The sequence below is a fragment of the Hemicordylus capensis genome, chromosome 4 (assembly GCF_027244095.1).
Source record: "Hemicordylus capensis ecotype Gifberg chromosome 4, rHemCap1.1.pri, whole genome shotgun sequence".
In the NCBI taxonomy this organism is placed as follows: Eukaryota; Metazoa; Chordata; class Lepidosauria; order Squamata; family Cordylidae; genus Hemicordylus; species Hemicordylus capensis.
Window position 1 is genome coordinate 316743535 of NC_069660.1, and position 16984 is coordinate 316760518.

General features: G+C 49.2%; 1 protein-coding gene across 15 annotated transcripts in view; it reads left to right on the forward strand.

The window, feature by feature from the left end:
- ADGRB1 (adhesion G protein-coupled receptor B1) overlaps nucleotides 1-16984 on the forward strand; it is a 464876-nt gene that overhangs the window by 322480 nt on the left and 125412 nt on the right. For all 15 annotated transcript variants that reach the window (XM_053246405.1, XM_053246412.1, XM_053246399.1 and 12 more), the window contains one exon: nucleotides 8018-8183. In XM_053246405.1, the coding sequence (XP_053102380.1) occupies nucleotides 8018-8183 (166 nt within the window). The remainder of the gene's footprint in view (nucleotides 1-8017; nucleotides 8184-16984) is intronic.

Genomic DNA, 16984 nt, shown 5'->3' on the forward strand with positions numbered 1-16984 from the left:
TTTTCTTTGCTCTCAGTGGCTGGCGTACAGCTCTGTCTGCCGCATGCCCACATCAGTGGCCGTGGTGGCAGCAGGAGCAGGAGCCTTTGTGCTGCAAGAGGGTCGGGATGTGGGAGGGAGACCAGGGCTAGGTCTTTGGACAGTGCCTGCTCGTGCTGCCACCACTACCACTAGGAAGCGGGCTGGGGGTGGGTAGGAATGACGGGTGGCAGCAGGAGCGGGAGCCTCCAAAATCCTAGCCACCGTCTGCTGCCCACATCACTACTTTACTGTGACGCAGGGAGCTTCCAGGTGCTGGGGAGGGCATCGAGAACTGCCCCTTGCCTTGGACTCTGGGGCAATGAGTCCAGAAGGGCGGTTCGGCGGCTCCCCTTGCTGCACTCCGGCTTCCTGGCTCTGAATGTCACCCTTGCCCACTCCGCGGTCTAATCCTGTTTGCCTGCGGCAGCCCATAAGATTCCATCAGTGGCATCGCAATGGCACTCAGGCGTGATGTGATGAGGGCTTGTCGGGGAAATCATGGGGGGGGGATGTTTTTCCTGCAGCTTCCAGGTGAAGCCTCCATCTACCCTCCTGCCATTTATCCTGGAGAAGCGGGCCCCTCTTCTCCCCCTGATGTTGATTGTCAAGGATCTGCTTCCTCGCCTTCCCCCCACCACCACCACCACCACAGGGGTTGGGCGCTGCCTGCTGGCCTCCGTTTCTCTGTCCCCTCCTCGCTTGGCCTCCTTACAGCATTACAAAGGCGATTAGGCCTGACAACAAGGCTTTAAGGATTGGCTTTAACTAATCACCCCCACCCCACCCCCTCTCCCCCAGCCCCCAGCGGCTCCTGTCCCTTCTGCATTCCTCCTGAGCGCTGCATGGCCTCTCGCTCCCCATTATCCTCCTCTTTTCTCACATTCACAGCCCGCGGTGGATGACGTTCTGCAGTGGATGTGATTAGGATCTCTTCACTGCCAGGCTGATGTGCCCGGATCCCTCCGGGGAAGCCATCTATCTTGGTATCCAGCCCATCCTTGGCAATCTCCCTCTTTTCCTGCACTCACACATACAGGTGATAGATTCCCAAACACTGGGCATCCATGAGGCAAGGCTACAACACCTGGGGCTTTGTGGTTTAGAAAAAAGGCGACTGCGGGGAGACAGGATAGAGGTCTATAAAATCATGCATGGTGTGGAGAAAGTGGAGAGAGAGAAATTCTTCTTCCTCTCCCATAACACTAGAACCAGGGGTCACTCCATGAAATTGATTGCCAGGAAATCTAGGACCAGCAAACGGAAGTACTTTTTCGCACAACGCATCATCAACTTGTGGAACTCTCTGCCACAAGATGTGGTGACAGCCAACAACCTGGATGGCTTTAATTAAGAGAGGTCTGGATAACTTCATGGAGGAGAGGTCTATCATTGGCTACTAGTCAGAGGGCTATAGGCCACTTCCAGCCTCAAAGGCAGGATGCCTCTGAATACCAGTTGCAGGGAAGAAACAGCAGGAGAGAGGGCATGCCCCTTTCACCTCCTGCCTGTGGCTTCCAGCGGCATCTGGTGGGCCACTGTGCGAAACAGGATACTGGACTAGATGGACTTCCTTGGGCCTGGTCCAGCAGGGCTGTTCTTATGTTCTTATGCACATTTATAGTCTTCCCATATTCTTGAGCCCTGCCAAGCTTTGTTCACCCTTCCTCTCAGCTCTCACTTCCCCTTACGCTCTTCCCTGTGACCATCCCTCCTCCAGCTCCCCCATTCTCAGCCATGCAGACGTCTCCTGATCCTCCAAATGACTCCATCCTTTCCCTTTTGCTGCTTATGGTGCCTGGAACGCGTGACCAGAACGCCTCAATGGTGCCTGCTCTTTCCCTTCCTCCACATGCCTTCTCAAAACTGACCTTCCCCATGAAACGTTCACCAGGACCCCCTATTCCCAGAGTATGGCACAAGATACAACCTCCTTGCGGAAGCTAAGGTGGTCTTGGTGGTGTGTGCTCAGTGCCTGGATGGGAGACCCCTGTAGGCCACCTTTGGAGCTGGGCCTGTAGCTCAATGGTAGAACCCCTGATTTGCATGCAGAAGGTCCCAGGTTCACACTAGGGATGTGCAAACCGGTTTGAATTCGAACTGAACTGAGGGTGGGGTTCGAACAAAACCAAAACCAAACCTCTCCCACCCGGTTCAAACCCAGTTTGAATCTGAACCGGTCAAACCAGTTTTGTGCATATCCCTAGTTCACACCCTGGTAGAGATGAGCGAGTCAGCCATTCAGCCCGTTTGGATCAAATCTGGGCCAGATTCGACCCAGCCCAGTCCGGCTTTGGGCTCTGCCAAACAAGGTCCGGCCCGGCCATTGAACCGGGCCGAACTGGTTTACGGGCTGGTTCGGATATACTTGTGAAGAAGAATCCTTGAGGATTCCCTTTTACAAGTAAAGGGGAAATTCCCAATCTCGGTTAAGGGTTAGTTCTACTAGGGCATGGGGAACACAGGAAGCCTCAGGAAATTGCCTTATGCAGAGCCAGACCCCTGGTCCATCTAGCTCAGTAGTGCCTACACTGACTGGCAGCAACTCTCCAAGGTTTCAGGCAGGAGTTTCTCCCAGCCCTATCTGGAGATGCTGCCAGGGAGCAGGAAAGTGTGAGCCGACTCTCTTCGAGCTGGGCTCAACATCAAGCCAGCCCAGTTCAGGTGGCCCAAGTTCAAACCGGCCTGGCCCCTGGGTCTAAGAACCAGTTTGCGGGATGGCGTAGGTATAATTGTAAAGGGGGGTCCTTGAGGAATCCTTGAGCAATTTGCACGATGATGCAAATGGCCTCTGCACATGCATGGAGGTAATGATCCAGGTTGTCATTTGGGATGCCAGCAGAGGACTTGGAGGAGCTCCCACCGCCACCCCCTTCCAGCTCCAGTGGTTCACCATTGCTTCTCTGCCACCTCCACTATGGCCTCCTCTAAAGGTACAGAGGGCGCTTTCTCTCGTTACCCCTCCACCTGCTGCCTTTGCCATTAAGATTAGGGATGCCCCCTTCACTTGTAAAGGGGAATCCTCAAGGATTCCCCTTTACAACTATACCCAAGCCTGCCTCAGAACCACTTGTTAGACCTGGGGGCCGAGTAGTCTAAACTCGGACTCACAACCCCCTTTGGGTGGACAGTCTGATTCAAACTCAGACCGCCCGAACCGGGCTGACTCAATGATGAGCCCAGTTCAAAGCGAGTCAGCTCACACATTCCTACTCCCTGGCAGCATCTCCAGGTAGGGCTGGGAGAGACTCCTGCCTGAAACCTGGGAGAGTTGCTGCCAGTCAATGTAGGCAATACTGAGCTAGATGGACCAAGGGTCTGGCACTGCATAAGACAACTTCCTGTGGCTTCCAGTGTACCCCGTGCCCTAATGGAACTAATCCTCCACCCATACAGCTAAAATAATGCCATCTACTTCCTCCACTGATCCCTCCCTTCCTCTTCCTCTGTTGTCTCCTTTGTGTCAATATGTAGACCAGGGATTCCCAACCTTGGGTCCCCAGATGTTGTTGAATCACAGTTCGCCTCATCCTTTGGTCACTGCAGCTGGGGATGACAGAGTTGTAATCCAAGAATATCTGGGGACCCAAGGTTGGGAACCTGGCCTAGACGGTGAGCTCCTCTGGGCAGAGTCCTGTTCTCCCATCTGCTGTAAAGGGCCATCTATAGAAAGGTAAAGTGTGCCGTCAAGTCGATTTCGACTCCTGGTGCCCACAGCATCCTGTGGTTGTCTTTGGTAGAATACGAGAGGAGTTTACCATTGCCTCCTCCCGCACAGTATGAGAGGATGCCTTTCAGCATCTTCCTATATCACTGCTGCCAGATATAGTTGTTTCCTATAGTCCAGGGAACATATCAGCAGGGATTTGAACCGGCAACCTTCTGCTTGTTAGTCAAGCATTTCCCCGCTGTGCCACTTAAGGTGGTCACCATCTGCATAGATGGCTCTATATAAATGCTCTTACTACAACAACAGCAACTACTACTACTACTACTACTACTACTACTGGTTTTGAAGCAGTTTTCCAAGAAATTCTGGAATTCCCAAGAAGGTAATAATGAGCTCCTCAATCAGAAGATCAATGATGAAGGGAAAACATCTATGAAAGGCAGTTAACTCACCTCCTCTGAATCTTCCCCTCTGTGGGAGTTTTGGTTGTGTGTCAGGCTTGCTCTCAGGACCAAGTTAGACAGGACTTCAGGAGGCCTGATGCTGGCTGTTCTCATGTGCAGCCTAACCCAGACTGCACATGAGAACAGCCTTATTAGCCTATATGAAGCTTGAGTGAGGGGCAATTCCAATGAGGAAAATGGCATGACGTCAGCTCCCAGCACTATGGCCCCAGTCCAAACTGGGTGGAGGGGAGGGGCACAGTGGCAACTAGCTTAAAAACCTGTGGGTGGTGCCATCACATGCCTTAACTAACATGATCCTCAATCCACACAGAGAGACCAGGCCTTAGGAAATGTGTCATGGTCCTTTGCAACATGGAGGCATGCCATGGCAGACAAGTAATGTGGTGGGTGGAAAGACTGACCATGGAGGTCCCCCCTGTGCATAGGAGAGGAGGGAGGGAGCGAGCGAGCGAGGGAAGGGGTGTGTGTAGGTAGGCTTGCTCAGTCATTAATCCCTTGGCAAATGCATAGGGGAAGCAAGACCACACTTGCTGGACACAGTTCCAATGCACCACCTACCCATATGGTGTGGTGTGAAAGAACCTGAGGGACTGAGGCTCCTTTATACTCTTGGTTGCCCAGTTTTCCCAGTTGAATGAAGAGCCTGCATGAATTGAGCCCTTTCAACCTAATATCAAATGCAGGTTCACACACTGCATGGGATGGGTGGTGGAGCAAACATGGCCACCAGGTGTGATCCCACGTCCCCCACACACTGAAAATGTGGAGAGGGCAACGATGAACTTGTGTGTATATAGGGAAATCTATTGAATCTGCAAAATACTATATGGGGAAGGCACTATAAGGTTGCCACATGGAGCTGGCTGAATGCTGAGGCTGTCTTCAGCAGTCACCCAATGCCCCAGTCAGACTCCCGACATGTCATTTTCCATACCTGAAAGAGGCTTCTTGGTGGTGGCTCCCCAGCTGTGAGGTTCTCCAAATCTTATTTCTTCCCAGCAGCAGGCAAAGGCCTCTTTACCAGTCCTTTAAACTAGTTTTGATGCTACCTTAAGAACATAAGATAAGAACAGCCCTGCTGGATTAGGCTCAAGGCCCATCTAGTCTAGCATCCTGTTTTACACAGTGGCCCACCAGATGCTTCTGGGAAGCCCACAGGCAAGAGCTGAGGTCATGCTCTCTCCCTTACTTTTGTTATTACCTTGCAGCTGGTATTTAGCCTGGAGGTGGCCTATAGCCATCAGACTAGTAGCCATTGATAGACCGTCCTCCATGAATTTGTCTAAGCCCCCTTTAAAGCTACCCAAGCTGGTGGCCATCGCCACATCCCATGGCTGAGGGGTTGTTATTCTTTTTTTGTTATTGCTGTGTGTTTGTGGTTCTTATCCCACCTCATATTCCAGCTCTTGCCCGTGGGCTCCCCAGAGACAGCTGGTGGGCCACTGTGTGGAACAGGATGCTGGACTAGATGGGCCTCCTGGGGCCTCATCCAGCAGGGCTGTTCTTATGTACCACCCTGGAGGGACTGGACTGAACGTTAGGATGTTAAATGTTGTTGTTGTTTTTAAATAAATAACTAAACAATAAAGAAATAAATCCTAAGTTTTTGGTTGGGTAGGAATACATTTTGGAAGGGAATATACTTGTACCATTTGGGAAGAAAAGGAAGTAACATGGGGTATGGAGTCAGAGGAAGTATTACCCAGTGCGGGATGTTATTGGACTACAAATCTCATCATCCCCAGTCATAGTGACCAAAAGCCGTTATGGCTGGGGATGATGGGAGTTGTAGTCCAATGACATCTGGGGACTCCTGTCATAGAATGTATTAAAGGGAGGTCAGGGTGTGTATGGCTATGTGACAGAGAAAAAGAAGGGGGGATAAAGTTTCCACCTCTTTTCCCAATGTGGAAACCATGTCTCTGATAGCTGGATGGCCGCCAGAAATTCACTAGGTGCACTTTTCTCCATCACTCCATCGGGAACCATAGGAGAGGAGGAAGCTGCATTCTGTTGAACTTCCACCCATCATCCTTCCCTTAAAGGTCCAGCATCCCTGCCATAAAAAAGTGGGAGCCCTCAGTATAGTTGTCTTATGGGACAGCACTGTGTGGAGGCAGTGTTGCTGTTGGGCAATATGTGGGGAACAAGGGGTTGGAATTGTGAGTTATTTGGGATGTTAGGGGAGTATTGAGAAGCATTGTGCAATGTCAGTGTGTCTCTGTGTGTGAGGGGGGGGGGTGTTACCATGTCTGAGCATCTGAGGAGGGGTCTCAAAGGGGGAGTATTGAGCCAGGCAGATGTTTTGGAGCTAATGACATATTTTTTCTAGTTGAATGTATGTTACTGTGAAATATTCTGGTTGAAGGCAAAAGAGTATCAAAGAAGAAATTATTTACAAAGGGCTCTGTATGTATATGCCTGTGCTCACATGAGGCGGGAGGGGGGGTTGCCTCAGATGGCAGAGCAGAGAAGGGCTTCCCACAGTCCATTTCCCGAGATACTTTAAGCATACGCCTAAAAATGTGATGTTTCAGTGAGACACAGGTGTTTGAGGACATCTGCTTCATCCAGGTCTCCCTCTCCGAGAGCCAAGATTTGGTGCAAATTCCTGAGGATTATGCTCTGTGGCAAACCCAGGTTTTCTGCCACATCCCACGTGAAATTCCAGAAGTTCCCAAAGAGAGACTGGACAAGCATCGCTCAGGGATGCAGTTGCTGTACCAGGCAGGGGGGTTGGGCTAGAAGACGTCCAAGGTTCCTTCCAACTCTTGCTAGGAAATGACTCTAGGAAATGGCCTTGCCATCCTCTGACTGTGGAATGAGTGTGTGTGTAGTCAGGGGGACAGGATACCTGTGGGTGAGGGTGAGAGAGTGTGTAGGGTTCATTTTGAGTTTGGGAACACTGAGAGTGTGTGTGTGTGTGTGTGTGTGTGTGTGTGTGTGTGTGCGTGGGGGTGTCAGTGAGGGGGCATTGTGAGTGGGAAAGCAGTGCCTGCCTGCCTGCCTGGTATCATTTGTGGCAAGGCTGGGTGATGTGTCACAGTTGGGGTGGTTTGGCATTACGAGTGAATGTCTTCGTGCAAAGATTCAGTTGTGTGTGTGTTTGTTTGTTTGTGTGCGTGTATGATGTAGCCCTGGGGAGCGAGCAAGAGGAAGGAAAGGGAATGAAGGTCTTCAGTTGCATGAGTCGTGTGTGTGGCGTTTGTGGGGAGAAAAGGGTGCCACTCGAAAAAGAGGCAGTGAAGACGGGAGCATGCCATGCGCTGATGTTCCAGGTGTGCGCGTGAGTTAGGTGAGAGAGCAGGATCAGGCTGCTGAGCTATGAGGGAGCCTAGTGGGGGTGTGTGTGCTTGTCATAGTGGGGAAGTTCTGAGCATGTTTGGAAGAGTTGGGCAGGACTGTGTGCTAGGGACAGGATTGTGGGGCCGAGGGGCACACAGGAGTGGTGTTTTGGAGCAGGGAGGGGACACACAGGCCTCAGAGGGGCTCTGTGTGGGTCATGAGTCACCTCGCGGGAGGGAAGACATGTGGCATGTGGATGCGCTCCATGGGGAAATGCCAGGAGTGATGCTCTAGGGGTGTGTGGGGAGGCTTTGCCTAGGTACTTCACCATCTGTCACTGAAGGGGTGTCACACATGGGGGAAGAGGGCCATGTGTGGGGAGGGCACAGAGGGTTGGCTGCTGCCGTGATGTGTTCCCCCCACCCGGCAATGTGTTAGTGATGCTTGTTTTCTTCTCTCCCTCCTGCCTTTCTCTCTCCCCCTGTGTGTGTGTGTATGTATGTGTGTGTGTCTCTCTCCCCCTCTGTCTCTCTTTCTCTCTCTCTGCACTGTGCTACCCTCCTCCCTCCCTTCACAGACCCTCCTCCTTCTCCACCTCCTCCTCCTCCTCCTTCTCCTCCTCTCAGCTTGGTGCCTGGTCCTGGCGTGGCTGCCGAACGGTCCCGGTCGATCCTTTCCGAACTAAATGCCTCTGTGACAGAATCTCTACCTTCGCCATCTTAGCCCAGCTCAGTGCCGAAATGGTAAGTGTTGCCAACAGAGCTTCCGAACAATTGACGGAACAGACCCTTGGCATATGCCGAGAAGGTGGAGAGGGAGGGAGGGAGGGAGGGAGAAGCACAGAAAATTGTCCAGCGCGTGACATTTCAGTGTGACAGGCTGGGTGTGCACGCCTGCGAGTGCGGTTGTGTCTGTGAGCAACTGTTGTGTGATATTGATTGATATATATATATATATGCATCATCATAACAAGAAGAAGGCAATTTACTGGTGTCTCTGAGAATCTGTGACCTAAATAATAATTCAAGTGGGGGGGGGACACCCGCCAGCCAGCCAGCCCCAGATCATTGAAATGTCACTGTTGTCTTTAATTGATGTCGCTCTGGAAAAGATGCCTTTTCATCCACGCAGACCGCTGCGTCCCTCTGTCCGACCCCCTTCCCTACTTCTGCCCAATGCAGTTTTGGCTGGGAGCCTGTGCTGGGGACGCTGGAGGGGCTGGAAGGGGGCTGTGTCATTTTGATTGTGTTGGGGCTCAGGCCTTGCACTGTGAATTTGAATAGGAGTGCTGGCAGAAAATTGGAGGGATGCGGGGGGGCGGGGGGGAGGAATTGGGTTGAGGTACCTCCTTGATCTCTTTTAGGAATGTTGTTTAACTCTTTCCCATGGCGATCTCCCGCCTGCTGTGCCCTTATCCTCCCAGACACCACTCTAGGCATCTTTTGTCATTCCTGAGCATTGTGGGGCTTTGCCTTTGGTCACTCTGATGGCTCCTTAGGGACCAAATTGGGTCAAAAGGGTCCATTTGTCTTTGCAAAAGAATTAACTGGGGTGCTTCAGGAAAAGTAAAATGATTCTTAGGAAATTGCCAGATGGTGGCTTTTTGGGATTCGATTGTCAGAATCTGGATATGGGGCAGCCTGGTGAAGATGTACAGTATTGACATTTCATGCATTGTGCTTAGACTTTGTAAAAAATAATACTGGATCCCTTTGTTTTCTGTGGTTTTGTTCATGCCCCCTCTTGGAACCTTTTTTCAAGGTTTCCCCTTGGACTTTGCCTTTCTTCTGGGTCCCTGGATGAACTAGGTTCACTGAGTGCAGCTTGCTCAAGGCTTGGTGGCCAGTGATTCAGGCTTTAGGGCGTTCAAGGCCCTTCCAGTAATTCACGAGTTCCGCTTCTCTCTCTCTTGGCAAAGAGTGGCTCATCCCAGGAAAGGGAGGTTAAAGGAAGAATGTGGAGGAGGGGGCAGCGAAGGGGGCCTGTGGATGGCAGGTTTTCCGAGATGAAGGTTTGGTTTATTATTAGAAACACTAATGTATTTGGTCCACTAGTTGCCATGGAAACTTCGGGACTGAAGTGGCTTTAAAGATGCAGCGTCGTCTACGCTTGCCTAAGCCTGAGGCAGGCCTGAATCCTAAAACCCCCTGTGCGGTTGATGGCCTTCTAGGAGCAGGAAGGTGCACTAGGAATGTAGGTCTTGTGAGAAGCAGCATTTTCGAAGTGATGGAGAGGGGAAACTGCTTGAATTCTATGGAGCTGAGTGCAAATGGTGGATTTTTTTTTCATTCTCTTCCTCACCTTAATTGCTCTTTCCCCCGCTCTCTAGCCAGATAGATGATGATGATGATGATGATGATGATAAATAGTGTTATAAAGCTGTTCTAGATTTGGTCAATGCTTGGATGAGCGACCACCAGAGAACCCCATGTAAACAATCTTGAGTTCCATGATGGAAGAAAAGCAGGATATACATATGTAATTAATTCATCAGTTCAGGACAAGTTACAGTTGTATATACTTTGGAGTAATTGAAAATAACTTCTCTGTCCCACATTCCCAATTCAAACTGTAATGCCTGCTAAGGGGGCCAAGAGGCACCTATCAAAATTGTGTTTCTCTTATATATATTTTTGGGGGGAGGCCCCCTCATTATGGGAGGCTGTCAGCTGCAGGTAACTTGGCTTGTGCCTAAATCTGGCATGGAGCAAATTGCTTATTTTCTCACCACCACCCAAAGACATGCAAAACTAGGTACTTTTAGGGTATCCATCAGGAGGAAAAACCTGTCCCTAGTACAATCCAAACCTTACTTTATTAGCATGTGTGCCTAAGACGTTAAAAATGCACTTGAAAAGACAAGTGTGAACAAGAATTGAGGACAAGCTTGTGTCTGGATATGCATCTGTCAGAGATAGATTGGGCCCCTTCACTCGTAGCAGCGAATTGCATGGTTGCCTTCCCCTCTCCCCCCACCCCACCCGCATGCTCCCAGATGATCCCAATCCCAATCTGGGAACCGGCAATGGAGGCAGGACTGGCTGCGTGGGCTTCATCTGACCCTGAAAGGACAGCCCACGCCAGCCAATAGAATTGTAGCTCACAGGAGGAGCTTCCTCCCTTAATGCAGGTTAAGGGGAGAATCTCAGTCCAGATGGCATGGCGCTGTCAATGGACCCTCGGTCTGGTGAGTGAAACTCACTAAAAACCAAGGGTTCATTCTGAGCTGGGGGGGGGGCGAGATCGGAACCACAGTAGGGATGTGCCTAAATCGTTTCAGGCAGCCGCGTGTGGGGCAGGGGAGGTAGAGAGTGGTAGCTTTAAGAATTAGACACACAGGCCCTTACCTGCTTCTCTGCCGCCCCACTGCTGTTCTGGTCATGGTGCTGTCCTTCCCAAAAGGCAGTGTGCAGCTCCATCGCAGTCGTGGCCATTTGCGTGGTCAGGAACACCATGCTGACCATGCAAATGGCTACTGAGCATGGATAGCAGCCATGTGCGTGGATGTGCCATGATGCAGCCACACATGGCCTTTTGGGAACGTCAACACTGTGACCAGAACAGTGGTGGGGTGGCAGAGGAGCAGGTAAGGACCTGTGTGCCTCATTCGTAAAACTACCACTCGCCCTGCGCTGAAACATTTCGGATGTGGCCACTCAAATCATTTTGGTGCCTCTCTAATGAGAGGTTGGATCCAGGAACTGCGGTTCTGATCATTTGGACAACACAGGGGCCGAACTAGAGATGAGTTCACCTCTGGTTTGGCATTATGTCCAAAGAGGGCCATTCTCTGACTTGGTTCTCATCTTCAATCAGGCAGTTCCTTCACACGTGGAGGCAGGAGCATGGTCACACCTACCTTCCAAATCTGCCACCAACGTCCATGTGTTTAGTGGAAAGGTGAGAACAGCTGGTGATCTGTGTGAGGGGATTAGCAGGCAAGATGCGCTGGGGTGTCCTGTGTCAAGGTCCTAGCGATCCCTGGCCTACTTGTGTTGAACATCTGTATGCTTCTTGGTGGGGGGAAGTGGAGAAAATGTCCGAGAAAATTCACTGAAGTTTATCCTTGAGAGGAACTCTGAAATTCAACGAGAACTTCCACTTCTCCAGTTCTCCACATCCAGTGATTAATATGTGTTCAGCTTTTAATCAGCATTGTTGACATAGTTGTCATTCGGTTTTAAAGTAATAGAACAACAATCTGAGGACGTAGATAGTGGCCTGGTTCACACAACTGTATGAATCTAGGCTTAATGTGGTGTACCGACATTAGCATGATTGTGCAAACCCATGCCGAGCAAGGCAGGAATCTCAGATTCATCTTAGACCATAAACCACCTTGCTGTGGGTCCACACAATCACCCTAATGGTGGTAATCCACATCAAACCTAGAATGAACCAGGCCATTATATAAGGTAGATGCATTCTTACAAATGGCGTGTCTGCTGTTATTTTATTTGTTTGTTTGTTATATTTGTATACCAGCCCAAACTTACATCTCTGGGTGGTTTAACAAATTAAGACAAAAATTAAAAAATTAAAACAATTTAAAACCACAATTCTAGTTAAAAAGCCTGGGTGAACAAATGCATCTTTGAAGATGTTTAAAAAGCTGTCAGAGATGAGGAAGTTCTTATTTCAGCAGGGAATGCATTCTAAAGTCTCGGGGCAGCAGCAGAGAAGGCCCGTCCTTGAGTAGCCACCAGACAAGCTGGTGGCAACTGCAGATGGACCAGATAATCTCAGTGGGTGATGGGGCTCATGGCGAAGGAGACATTCTCTTATTGAGGAATAAGGGGCCTCAGGGCTTGCATAAGAACCAGCCAGTCAGCCCTTCTAGTCCACATTGCTTGCTTGTTTCAGCTAAGGGCTCTGGTCACTTCTATTCATAATTTCGTATTAATACTCATATGTTACAGTTTCAGTATTGCACTGATGGTGGAAGAGGGGACCCCTGGTCCTTTTGAAGCAAGTAGGATTGTGTTTAGAAATTTGACCCCTTGCCTGTCCTATGCCCCACATTTCTGACGGGTACAGTGATCTTGGTGACCTGGGCAGTGTTCAGGCTGTTTGGCTGGATTAGTGAAACCTTAGAACTGGTGATGTTGTAATGGTGCAAGTGGAGGTGGATCCTATCCATTTTTGGGCCGTGCAGAAGGCACCATATCTCTCCCCCTCCCACTGTAACAAATTGTGATGTTGACATATGTATCTGATGTGTGCCTTGCAGTTTCTCTGTGGAGTTCAGGGCTTCTTCTGTTTTGTTCTCAAAGCATCCCTGTGAGGTGGGCTAGACTGTGAGATTCTGGCTGGCCCAAAGTCACCTGATGAGCTGATTTGAGCTGGATTTGAAGCCAGGAATCCAGACCTCTGCCCATCGCACCAGATCCGTTCAACAGTGTTAGGAAGACCTTGCTTGAAAAGCACTTAATATTCCTAACAAAGTTTAATATTTACAGTTTTAATCATGTCAAGCTGATTCATTTCATTGAACAAACTTGGATGATTTATGACAGATATAATATGATGGATATGACACCACAGTTTGTCACTTTCATTGAATGCATGGTGAGTGATGTACAGAGATAAATTGCCTTGGTTTTTATATAAGAATTTGTACTATAGTTGTTCTAGATTATGCTTTTGCTTTTTTATTGTAATAACAGTATTTGTACAATATTCGTTCTATATTTGGCTTTATTTTCTGTTTCAATTTTGGGTTGGATTTGAGGAAAGTAGCTAAATCTGAGACTGTGCGTGCATATGTGTGTTTTGAACATCAGTCAATATACATGCAGATAATACCTAGAATGAGCCCAGAATAAGGACAAACAAGCGTTTTTTTATTATTAGTTTTAAATTGAAATGATTCAGAATTTTTTTTTTAAATGCAGTTGGATGGAACAACTGTAGAAGACATAGTAAAAAATCTACACCCAGAATACAGGGATTCGTAATATTAGGGATATACAAAACCTCTTTCTTTATTTCCATGGCATTTTCTGCTTTTTGGCCCACCCTCTTGAATATTCACCGAAACTCCACAATGTACATTGGATAACCTTGCTTTTAGGAACTGTGGCAATAAATCAAATGACGATTCCAATGTGGGTGCTGTCCTTTCAGGGTACACTTCATCCCCATTCTTAACCCCTTAAAAGAGATTACAGACCCAGGTCCTCTTTTTTCCTTGGTGGAAAATAATTCAGATAGAAGGTGACTTCTTGGCCACCTGCACTAGTAAAATTGCAATACCTGAATAAAACCACAAACTTGCCAGATTACTCTAAAAAGGACTGTTCTGAATGCAGTTGTTCTAAGTAGGCAGCAGGGCAAATCTCCAAGCTTCAGTGCCGGTGGCATCAGCTGCTTTTATCTACAATCAAAACTTTCATCCTCACCTTCTGTATTATCATAGAATTCATCATCAGTCAGTTTCCTGTTTGTTTTTTATTTCTTTAGAAATGATTTCAAATGATGCCATGAAGCCTGTACTTGGCTCCATATAATATTTTGGAAATGGGTGTGATCCAAAAGAAAGGCATTACCTATATTAAAGTTTAGTGGCTTGCATATGTGACCCCTCCTCGCCGCCCCCCCACACACACTTGAAAAAAGGCAAACAAACCATGTACCGTATGTACCTGAATCTGAGTCGTGGTTCCGCACCTCCACCTCCACCGCCACCGCCCAGTCCTTTCCTGTTAAGTATGGAAAGATAATCTTAGATTCAGAATCCTGTTTCTTTGGGGTGAATAACCTCTATTTAACCTCTGTCTTTTAAGGCAATAAAAGTATTCATACAACCAGGGACTTTTACACACAGCAGGCTTTACCATGAGTTCACTGGGAGGCTTTACTACGAACTCGAAGTTGTCCCAAAAAACCAACACAAATAGTGGAATTTTTTTACCCAGGATATAAATCGGGCTACACTCTAACGCCCAGTGAAAAACCTGAATTGTGTGTGAACTGCTCCCCGATAACTCTCAGGGACTTTGGGGTAAATCTGGCCAATATGTGAATGCACCCTCTCCATTCCAGAGGAGATGCAAGTTAAGGGGCTTTAAAAACCTCGCGAGGAAAATTTACGGGAGGCGGGGAGGGCGGGTGGGCTGTGCTAAATTAACCTCCCCCCTAGACTATTACTCTACGTTAGTGGGAAGCGCAGACCGTGCTCCCACACTATCTATGCTGCTACATGCAGTGCAGATGTCCGAAGGATGAGACAATGCATCCTGGCCTCCATGTATCCCACAGTGCACTGTGTGATGAGCGTAGTGCATTGGGGGATATCGCCATGAGTCAGTCACTCTAGGCACCCATCTCTGTGTTCACCCGGGCTTCAAGCAGCCCGAGCGCACACACAGCCCCAGCGCTGGGGTTAAGGCCATGTTTGCGCCCTTAACCTCGGCTAAAGGCCAGGCTTAAAAGTGGGATTAGGCGGGTGGGCGGGCTCTACCAGGATCCACATGGATCCCAGCGCTGCACAGGAGTAGCTTAACCCAGGCTGGGCTGCAAGAACCGCCTTATTGTCTTACATTCAGAGCCATCTTCTGTTTGGGTAAATATGATACTACATTGTTTGTGAAGAGCTGCAAGAGCTGCTTGTTATGTTTTGCATATTCTGCTTCTTTTGCCGCAAGTCTATATGTTTTCTTTAAGGATGTGTCAAGATTATGCCACACTCTTCTTCCTAGGATCTCAAGGTAGTGTCAATCGATGGGATTATGTCAGGGTTCCTCAAGGTTAAGCCTCCAGACTCCCATCATCCTCAGCCACAATGGCTTTGGGCCACGGTAGCTGGGGGTTATGGGAGTGTAGTCCAACAACATCTGGGGATGGGGATGGGGACCCAAGTGTGAGAACCCACGTATCACATGGTTTTATCCTCATAATAACCCTATCAGGTAGGTAGGTAATGTTACAGGGTGTTTATTGGCTCACGGTCGTTCAGAGGGTTTCCAAACATGCCTAAGACAGACAACACCTCATCAAAGAAGCCTGTTGTTTCAGCAATGGCCAGTGCGTCAGTTTCAGGGAAACCCAACAAGTGGCAGCTTCTGAACGACCATCAATGTGTTAGGGAACCCCCATCCTTAAGGGTTCACTTTTAGCTACAGGAGGAGGAAGTGGAGGTGGCTGGGCCTCAGTTAGCTCTGTGCAAATGCACAGCTGCTGATAGGACAGTCACCCCTAGTGGAGCTTCAGGGGGCTGCTGTGCTGGCACAGTGAGGGCTACCTGAGGCACCCTTGCCTTCACCACCCCTTCCTGGTGCTGAAAGGCAAAGGTGGGAGATTCCCTTCCCCCCAGATCAACACACCATGGTTCCCGCTAGCTCCGCCTTGCCAACCTTTTCATTAGCTCAGCTGCATGGTGCAAATATTGAAGGACTGTGCTATCTCAGAATGGGGATCATCTTTTTAAATTGCTCTGCCATGATGTCATAGACGAGCTCCCCCACCAGATCCCCTCGTAAAGAGCTTGGTATTTACTGAACTTTGTTCAAGCATTCTGAGCATTCAGGGTTTTTCTGAGCGTTTGCAGAGAAAGCTTGAACCAACTTCACCACCCTTTCCCCATGCTGTGAAATAGATAGTGGCATAGTGGTGGTTTAGTGAGAGGATGTGCCACCATACCACCAGCAGTGAAGCTCCCAGGAATCCTGGTGGTTTGTGGGCACCGTTGTTTCCCCCTTGAAGCCCCTGAAGTGTGGGCAGAAACCATTAAGGCTGTTCACAAGACCCTAAACAGGGTCAGAGGAGAGTCTGGCCAGTATAGGAGAGCCAAACATGCCGCCAGTCAGCTGTTGTGTGAATTCAAAAATCAAGGGAGGAGGAGGAGAGAGTGATCACATGGGAGCTGGGAGCTAGTTAGGGCGGCTTTTCATCCATGTCCCATGAAAAGCAAGGGGCAGAATGTTGATTGGCTGTGCCCATCCTTCTCAGCTCCTGGGAGGAGAGCTGGTCTTGTGGTAGTAAGTATGACTTGTCCCCTTAGCTAAGCAGGGTCTGCCCTGGTTGAATTTGAATGGGAGACTACATGTGAGCACTGGAAGATATTCCCCTTAGGAGATGATGGGGCTGCTCTGGGAAGAGCATTGAGGTTCCAAGTTCTCTCCCTGGCAGCATCTCCAAGATAGGGCTGAGAGAGATTCCTGCCTGCAACCTTGGAGAAGCCGCTGCCAGTCCGTGTAGACAATACTGAGCTAGATAGACCAATGGTCCGACTCGGTATATGGCAGCTTCCTGTGTTCCTATGACCACACAGCCACTCTCCCCTCCTCCTGTCTTTTTTAGTTCACGTGATTGCCAATTGGGAATACGCACAACTCTCCTACTCTAGGTACTTCCCCGGCCCTTTTTACGGTCATGTGGACACCCTTGTTGTCTGCGCTCTGATTGGCTTCATAATAGTGCTACATGACCAGTATGCAATCTTCAGCTGTGGCAGTGAAAATACTACGCTGAGGTTCACCTTCCTGGGACTTGCCATCTTTGCTTAGAAGTCCTTAAATGTGTGGCTCAGCCCTTCCTGAAGCAA